The following is a 9,230-nucleotide window of genomic DNA, read 5'->3' on the forward strand; positions in this document are numbered from 1 at the left end:
TCCCCCTGTCCCCACTTCTGTCCCCTCATCCCCAAACCCCATCTGCTCATCCTGCTCCTTGTCCCTGTGTGTCCCACGTGTGTCCCCACCCTGTCCCCCCCCCGTGTCCCCACACCTCCATGCCCAGCTCCCCATCCTCGGGTCCCTCCCCCTGTGTCCCCCTGTCCCTGTGTCCCCTCCGTGTCCCCCCCGTGTCCCCCCGTTCCCACACCTCTGTGCCCAGCTCCCCACGTCCCTGTCACCCCCGTGTCCCCCCACAAGTCCCCCTCGTGCCCCCGTCGCTGTGTCCCTGTGTCCCCTCTGTGCCCAGCTCCCCACGTCCCTGTCACCCCCGTGTCCCTCCCGTGTCCCCCCACGAGTCCCCCTCGTGCCCCCGTCCCTGTGTCCCCTCTGTGCCCAACTCCCCACGTCCCTGTCACCCCCGTGTCCCTCCTGTGTCCCCCCACGAGTCCCCGTCGTGCCCCCGTCGCTGTGTCCCAGTGTCCCCTCTGTGCCCAGCTCCTCACGTCCCCGTGTCACCCCCGTGTCCCCCCACGAGTCCCCCTCGTGCCCCCGTCCCAGTGTCCCCTCTGTCCCCAGCTCCCCACGTCACTCCCGTGTCCCCCATTCCCCGTCCCCACGTCCCCGTGTCCCTCCCGTGTCCCCCATTCCCCGTCCCCGTGTCCCCGCGTCACCCCCGTGTCCCCCCCCGCGTCCCCCCGCTCCCCTGCCCGCGCCCCCCATTCCCAGCCCCCCTCCCGGTGTCCCCCCGTCGCCGTGTCCCCCCCGTGTCCCCGCCGTGTCCCCGCCGTGTCCCCCCCGCCTGGCCGGCGCCCGGGGGTGGCCCGTGGCCAGGGGCCGACGTGCGGCGGCCGGCGCGGCCTTTTCCTCGACGGTCTGGGGGGGGGCGGGGGGGAGCGGATGGAAACCCCCCCCCCCAAGGGCCCTTCCGGCCCCGCGGCCCCTCGGATCAAACATTAACCGGGGCCGGGGCCGGGGGACGCGGCGGGGACGGCGGCAGCCCCGGGGACAGCCACCAGGGACCCCCGGGCCATGAGCAGCCGGCCATGGGGGCGGCGGGTGAGCGGGGGGCGCCGGGGGGGCCCAGGTGTGCGGGAGGGGCCCAGGTGTGCGGGAGGGGGAGGGGGCACGCGCACGTGGGCGGCGGTACCGGGAGGGCGAGTCCGGGGGTCCCCAGGTGTGTCCCGCGCGCTCAGGTGGCCGGCAGGGACACAGGTGGGGGGGGGGGACACCAGGCGGGGGGCGGTGCCGGGGTCACCGGGTGGGCAGGGGGTCCCCGAGACCCCCGGAGGTTCTGGGGGGCGGGGCGCTCAGGTGAGGGCGGCACTCAGGTGAGGGGCGGGGGGATCTCCGGTATCCCGGGGCCGGGGGGTCCAGGGGATGTCCCCGTGTCCCCATCCCGGGATGCTTCCGTGTCCCCTTCCCCGGGAATGTCCCCGTGTCCCCATGTCCCGGGGATGTCCCCATGTCCCCCCTCCCCCGGGAATGTCCCCGTGTCCCCGTGTCCCGGGGATGTCCCCATGTCTCGGGGATGTCCCGTGTCCTGCCGGGATGTCCCCCTGTCCTCCCCCGTCCCGGGGATGTCCCCGTATCCCCGTGTCCCGGGGATGTCCCCGTGTCCCCGTGTCCCGGGGATGTCCCCCCTCCCCGAGATGTCCCCATGTCCCGGGGATGTCCCCCTGTCCCCCGCCGTCCCGGGGATGTCCCCGTGTCCCCGTGTCCCGGGGATGTCCCCCTGTCCCCCGCCGTCCCGGGGATGTCCCCCTGTCCCCCGCCGTCCCGGGGATGTCCCCGTGTCCCCGTGTCCCGGGGATGTCCCCCGAGTCCCGGGGATGTCCCCGTGTCCCCGCTGACCCCCCGCGCCCCCAGGGCTGTGCGCGCTGCTGCTGCTGCTGCTGTTGGGGGTCCCGGGGCGCCCCCAGCCCCCCCCCGAGGGCCCCCCCTCGCTCTGCGACCCCCGAGTGATGGAGCGCTTCATCCTGGAGGCGCGCGACGCCGAGCGGGGCACGGTGAGGGGACAGCGGCGACACCGGCGACACCGGGGACAGCGGGGACAGCGGGGACGGCGGGGGGGCGTGGGGACAGCGGGGGGCGTGGGGACATCAGGGGGCGTGGGGACATCAGGGGACATCAGGGGGGGCTTGGGTACTTTGGTGACAGTGGGGACAGTAGGGGGGTTGGGGACATTGGGGGCCTTGGGGACATGGTGGGGGGGACACCCGGAGGATGTGGGGACACCTCAGAGGGGTTGGGGACACGGGGGGGGGACACGGGGGTCGCGGCGGGGCTGTCACCGTGTCTGTCCCCCCAGGCCGGGTGTGGCCCCCACTGTGACCTCCCCGAGGCCGTCGCTGTCCCCGACCCCGGCGTCAACTTCAACCTGTGGCGGAGCCTGGACGTGAGTGGGAATGGGGGGAAATGCCGGGAAATCGGGAAAAAACGGGGAAATCGGGGAAAAATGGGGAAAAACGGGGAAAAATGGGGAAAAACGGGGAAAAATGGGGAAATCGGGGAAAAATGGGGGAAAACGGGGGAAAATGGGAAAAACGGGGGAAAATGGGGGAAAACGGCAAGGGGAAATGCCGGGAAATCGGAAAAAACGGGGAAAACCGGGGAAAAATGGGAAAAACGGGGAAAATCGGCAAGGGGAAATGCCGGGAAATCGGGAAAAAATGGGGAAAAATGGGAAAAATGGGAAAAACGGGGAAAAATGGGGAAAAATGGGGAAAAATGGGGAAAAATGGGGAAAAATGGGGAAAAATGGGGAAAAATGGGGAAAATCGGCAAGGGGAAATGCCGGGAAATCGGGAAAAAATGGGGAGAACGGGGAAAAATGGGAAAACCCCGGGGAGATGGGGAAAAACGGCAAGGGGAAATGCCGGGAAATTGGGAAAAAATGGGGAAAACCGGGAAAATGGGGAAAAACGGGGAAAAATGGGGAAAAACGGCAAGGGGAAATGCCGGGAAATCGGGGAAAAATGGGGAAAAACGGGGAAAAATGGGAAAACCCCGGGGAGATGGGGAAAAACGGCAAGGGGAAATGCCGGGAAATCGGGAAAAAATGGGGGGAAAGGGGGAAAAATGGGGAATAACAGAGAGAAATGGGGAAAAATGGGGTGGAAAATGCCGGGAAATTGGGAAAAAATGGGGAAAACCTGGGGAAATGGAGCATAAGCCCAGGGAAATGGGGCAGAGTTGGGTGAAATGGGGGGGAAATGTGGGGAAATGGGGAATACTTGGGAAAAAAAAGGGGAATGAGGAGAAACTGGGAATAATGGGGTGAAACGTGGGGAAATGGGGCAAAATGGGGGGAAATACAGGGGAGAAAGTGGGGAAAAATGAGGCCCAAGAGGAAAATCCGGGGAGAAACGTGGAAAATCAGGGAGAAATGGGGAAAACCAGGAGAAATGCGGGGAGAAATGGGCAAAATGGGGAGGACTGGGAGAAATGGGACAAACTGGGCTGAAAACCGGGGAAATGGGGAGAAACGCGGGGGGAAACGGGAGGGGAAGGGGGGGAATCGGGATAAATCGGGGGAAATTGGGAAAGGTCGGGAAAATCGGGGGAAATCAGGGAAAAAATCGGGGGAAATCAGGGAAAAATAGGGGGAAATCGGGGAAAAATCGGGGGAAATCAGGGAAAAATCGGGGAAAATCGGGGGGAAATCGGAGAAAATTGGGAAAGGTCGGGAAAATCGGGGGAAAATTCGGGGAAAATCGGGGGGAAATCGGGGGAAATTGGGAAAGGTCGGGAAAATCGGGGGAAATCGGGGAAAATCGGGGGAAATTGGGGGAAAATCGGGGGAAAATTGGGGGGAAATTGGGGAAAATTGGGAAAGGTCGGGAAAATCAGGGGAAATCAGGGAAAAATCGGGGGAAATCGAGGAAAATCGGGGATAATCGGGGCAAATCGGGGAAAAATCGGGGGAAATCGGGGAAAAATTGGGGAGAATCGGGAAAAATCGGGGGAAATTGGGGGAAAATCGGGGGAAATTGGGGAAAAATCGGGGGAAATCGGGGAAAATCGGGGAAAAACCGGGAAAATCGGGGGAAATCAGGGAAAATCGGGGAGAATCGGGGAAAAATCGGGGGAAATCGGGAAAATTCGGGGCCAAGTCCCCCGTGACGCCCGTGCCGGTGTCGCCGGTGTCGCCAGGCGGGGTCCCGCGCGCAGGAGGTGGCCGGGGGCCAGGCGGCGCTGGCGGCCGCGGTGCTGCGGGCGCGGGAGCTGCTGCGGGACCCGCGGGTGCGCCCGAGCCTGGACCGCGCCTACGGAGCCGCGCGGAGCCTGGCGCGGCTGCTGCGGGGGCTGCCCGCGCCGGTACGGGGGATCTGGGGGGGATTTGGGGGGTCCTGGGGGGGATTTGGGGGATTTGGGGGGATTTGGGGTCTGGCGCGGCTGCTGCGGGGGCTGCCCGCGCCGGTACGGGGGGACCGGGGGGGATTTGGGGGGATTTGGGGGGGATTTGGGGGGGATTTGGGGGGTCCTGAGGGGGTTTGGGGTCTGGCGCGGCTGCTGCGGGGGCTGCCCGCGCCGGTACGGGGGATTTGGGGGGGATTTGGGGGGTCCTGGGGGGGATTTGGGGGGGATTTGGGGGGATTTGGGGTCTGGCGCGGCTGCTGCGGGGGCTGCCCGCGCCGGTACGGGGGATTTGGGGGGGATTTGGGGGGATTTGGGGGGGATTTGGGGGGGATTTGGGGGGATTTGGGGGGGATTTGGGGGGGATTTGGGGGGATTTGGGGGGGATTTGGGGGGGATTTGGGGGGGTCCTGGGGGATTTGGGGGGGGATTTGGGGGGTCCTGGGGGGGATTTGGGGGGGATTTGGGAGGTCCTGGGGGGTCCTGGGGGGATTTGGGGGGTCCTGGGGGGGATTTGGGGGGATTTGGGGGGTCCTGGGGGGAATTTGGGGGAGGTTTAGGGGGACTTGGGAAGGGTTTGGGGGGTCCTGGGGGAAATTGAGGGTATTTGGGCGGGATTTGGGGGGATTTTAGGGAGATTTGGGGAGGTTTGGGAGGAATTTGGGGAGGTTTGGGGGGTCTTGGGGGGTTTGAGAGGAATTTGGGGAGGTTTAGGGGGGTTTCTGGGGGTCTGGCGGGATTTGAGCGGGATTTGGGCGGATTGAGGGGTTTTCAGGGGAGTTTTGGGGATTTTGGGGTTTTTGGGGATTTTGGGGTTTTTGGGGATTTTGGGGATTTTGGGGGAGGGCGGAGCCCCCTGACCCCGCCCCTCCCGCAGGCCCCGCCCCCGCCGTCGCCCCCCGCCCCCGTGCGGGTCCGGACCCTCCCCCGGCTCCTGGGGGTCCTGAGCCGCTTCCTGCGCGGAAAGGTGCGGCTCTACCTGGCCGACACCTGCCCGCGCTGAGCTGTCAATCACCGGCCGGCCAATCAGCGGGGACGGCTGTCAGTCACCGTGAGAGACAGCTGTCAATCATCGCTACAAACAGCTGTCAGTCACCGCCAGAGACGGCTGTCAATCATCGCCAGAGACAGCTGTCAGTCACCGCCAGAGACGGCTGTCAATCATCGCCAGAGACAGCTGTCAATCATCGCCCGAGACAGCTGTCAGTCACCGCCAGAGACAGCTGTCAATCACCGCCAGAGACAGCTGTCAATCATCGCCCGAGACAGCTGTCAGTCACCGCCAGAGACAGCTGTCAATCATCGCTACAAACAGCTGTCAGTCATCGCTACAACCAACTGTCAATCACCGCCAGAGACGGCTGTCAATCATCATCGGAGACAGATGTCAATCATAACCGGATACCGATGTCAATCATCACCATCAGCAGCTGTCATTCACAGACAGAGACAGAAATCAATCACTGTTGACAGCTGTCAATCACTGCTAGCAGCTGTCAATCACTGCCGCCAGGTGTCAATCATCACTGCCAGCAGCTGTCAATCACTGCCAGAGACAGCTGCCAATCATCGCCCCAGGACACCACTCATCCTTGGCAGCTGTCAATCATCACAGAGCACTGCCAGCCATCATTGCCGCCAGCTGTCAATCATCACCGTCCGCTGTCAATCATCAGCAGCAGCTGCCAATCATCACGGACCTCCCCGATCATCAGGACTGCCAGCTGTCAATCCACAGCACTGACACCTGTCAATCATCAGCACCAGGAGCCGTCAGCACCCCCTCCCCTCCCCCCGGCACGTTGCACGTGCCGGCAGGTGATTGACAGCCGTCAATCATCCCCCTCCCGCCTGAGCGCCCTGCGCTGCCCAGGCCCCGCGGGTGATTGATTGACAGCTGTCACTCAGGGGAGACCGCGCCCCCTCCCCCACCCATGTAACTTAATGCAAACACGAAGATATTTATGAGACCCCCGAGGTGGCTGCGCCGGGAGGGACCCCCGGGAGGGACCCCAAAATAACCCGGGACCCCAAAATCACCCGGGACCCCCGGGAGGGACCCCAGAATAACCGGGGGACCCCAAAATCACCCGGGACCCCCGAGAGGGACCCCAAAATAACGGGGGACCCCAAAATAACGGGGGACCCCCGAGAGGGACCCCAAAAAAAACCCGGGACTGCAAAAATACCCTGGGACCCCCGAGAGAGACCCCAAAATAACCGGACCCCCAAAATAACCGGGACCCCCAAAATCACCCGGGACCCCCGAGAGTGACCCCAAAATAACGGGGGACCCCCAAAATCACCCGGGACACCCGAGAGGGACCCCAAAATAGCCGGGACCCCCGAGAGGGACCCCAAAATAACCCGGGACCCCCCGAGCGGGACCCCCGAGCGGGACCCCCAAACCGGGACCCCCAAACCCTCCGGGACCCCCAGCCTGGGACCCCGAGCCCTCGGGGCCGCCCACACCAGGACCCCAAACCGGGACCCCCCAAATCTCCCCAAATTCCCCCCCCCCGCCCCCCCCCCCGGGCTCAGCCAATCCCCGCCCGGACCGGGCGGCGCCGGGGCGGAGCCTCAGTCGGCCACGCCCCCGCCCTCCACACGCGTTTCTCCATAAACCACGCCCCTTTCCCAGCATATCTGGCCACGCCCCCGCCCTCAAGCCCCGCCTCTTTTTCTCACCTGTGGGGCGGGGCCAGCGCGGGTCCGGCGGCCGCGGGTGAGCGGGGCCGGGCGGGTTGGGGCAATTTGGGGCATTTTGGGGATTTTGGGGGGTTTGGGGGATTTGGGGGGGGGTTGGGGGTCACCCCGGGGGTCTCTGGGGGGGTTTGGGGGCGGGGGGGGCACAGGTTTGGGGTGGGGGAGGGGCAAAGTCCGGCCGGGGCAAAGTCTGTCCTTGGAGGGGGGAGGGGCACTGCAGCCCCTGGGGACCCCGGGGACCCCCCGAGAGACCCCAAAAAACACCCCGGGACCCCCCGAGGGACCCCAAAAAACACCGGGACCCCCCGAGAGAGCCCAAAAAACACCGAGACCCCCCCGAGAGACCCCAAAAAACACCGGGACCCCCGAGGGACCCCCAAAAACACCGGGACCCCCCGAGAGACCCCGAAACACCCCCGGGACCCCCTGAGAGACCCCAAAACACCCCGGGACCCCCCGAGAGACCCCAAAAAACACTGGGACCCCCCGAGAGACCCCAAAAACACCGAGACCCCCCGAGAGACCCCAAAAAACACCGGGACCCCCCGAGGGACCCCCAAAAACACCGGGACCCCCCGAGAGACCCCGAAACACCCCCGGACACCCCGAGAGACCCAAAAAACACCGGGACCCCCCCGAGGGACCCCAAAACACCCCGGGACCCCCCAGAGACCCCAAAAAACACCGGGACCCCCCAGAGACCCCAAAAAACACCGGGACCCCTGAGAGAGCCCAAAAAACACCGGGACCCCCCCGAGGGACCCTAAAAAACACCGGGACCCCCCCAGAGACCCTGAAATACCCCCGGGACCCCCGAGGGACCCCAAAAAACACCGAGACCCCTTGAGAGACCCCAAAACACCCCGGGACCCCCAGAGAGACCCCAAAACACCCCGGGACCCCCCAGAGACCCCAAAAACACCGGGACCCCCCAGAGACCCCAAAAAACACCGGGACCCCCCCAGAGACCCCAAAAAAACACGAGACCCCCCGAGGGACCCTAAAAAACACCGGGACCCCCCCAGAGACCCCAAAACACCCCGGGACCCCCCGAGAGACCCCAAAACACCCCGGGACCCCCCGAGAGACCCCAAAAAACACCGAGACCCCCGAGAGACCCCAAAACACCCCGGGACCCCCCCAGAGACCCCAAAACACCCCGGGACCCCCGAGAGACCCCGAAACACCCCGGGACCCCCCGAGGGACCCCAAAAACACCGAGACCCCCCGAGAGACCCCAAAACACCCCGGGACCCCCCGAGAGACCCTAAAAAACACCGGACCCCCCGAGGGACCCCAAACCTCTCTGGGCCCCCTGAGAACCCCCCCGAGCCCCTCCCCCACCCCTCAGGACCCCCGGTTGCCATGGAGACGCTGCGACGCTGCTTCCCCCGACGGGTAAAGCCCCGCCCCCTCCCCTCCCCCTCATTTTGGGGGTCCTGACCCCTCCCCCACCCATTTCGGGGGGGTCCTGACCCCTCCCCCTCTCATTCCGGGGGTCCTGACCCCGCCCCCCTGGCCCCGCCCAGCCCCCCGGGGGCGGGGCCGTCTCCTACTCGCGGCACAGGGGGGAAGAAGAGGAGGAGGAGGAGGGGCGGAGCCAATCGTGCGGCTGCCACGCCCCAGGACACGCCCCCGGCGCAGACCACGCCCCTGGCTCCACCCCTTGGCCACGCTGGCGCTGGGCTCCACCCCTTGGCCACGCTGGCGCTGGGCTCGGCCGCCGCGTTCCTATTGGGTACGGGACTGTGACCACGCCCACTGTGACCCCCGCCCCCGCTGTGACCCTGCCCCCGCTGTGACCCCACCTGTGACCCCGCCCTCTCTGACCCCGCCCCACAGGGCTGTTGGTGGCCGGCATTGGCCACACCCCCTGCAGGGGCGGGGTCACAGGGGCGGGGCCGCTGCCGGGAGGCTCCGCCCCAGATGGAGTTTGGGGCGGGGCCAGCGCAGAGGCTCCTCCCCCCCGGCCCCGCCTGCGGGAGCTGCTGAGGCGACACCTGAGGGAGGAGAGGGTGGAGAGGTGGGCCAGGTGAGTGACCTCTGACCTCTGACCTCTGAGTGACCACTGAGTGACCACTGAGTGACCACTGACCCCTGAGTGACCACTGACCAGTGAGTGACCACTGAGTGACCACTGAGTGACCACTGAGTGACCACTGACC

The 9,230-nt window shown here is 65.8% G+C and overlaps 1 protein-coding gene across 1 annotated transcript; it reads left to right on the forward strand.

Annotated features, from left to right (window-relative positions):
• Positions 1–976: 976 nt before the first annotated feature.
• EPO (erythropoietin) lies at positions 977–6,287 on the forward strand. The gene is made up of 5 exons (XM_084227446.1): positions 977–1,059; positions 1,870–2,009; positions 2,312–2,398; positions 4,156–4,320; positions 5,237–6,287. Exons 1-5 carry the CDS (start codon positions 1,047–1,049, stop codon positions 5,360–5,362), a joined length of 531 nt encoding a protein of 176 aa, XP_084083572.1. The 5' UTR covers positions 977–1,046; the 3' UTR covers positions 5,363–6,287.
• Positions 6,288–9,230: the final 2,943 nt, after the last annotated feature.

Source organism: Fringilla coelebs, assembly GCF_963513975.1.
Source record: "Fringilla coelebs genome assembly, contig: SCAFFOLD_185, whole genome shotgun sequence".
In the NCBI taxonomy this organism is placed as follows: domain Eukaryota; kingdom Metazoa; phylum Chordata; class Aves; order Passeriformes; family Fringillidae; genus Fringilla; species Fringilla coelebs.

What these genes read in the sequence shown, in the direction of transcription:
- EPO (XM_084227446.1), top strand. An exon ending in GCGACGCCGAGCGGGGCACG is followed by an intron (nt 2,010 to 2,311) that starts GTGAGGGGACAG and finishes CTGTCCCCCCAG; the next exon opens with GCCGGGTGTGGCCCCCACTG. An exon ending in TGCGGGGGCTGCCCGCGCCG is followed by an intron (nt 4,321 to 5,236) that starts GTACGGGGGATC and finishes CCCCTCCCGCAG; the next exon opens with GCCCCGCCCCCGCCGTCGCC.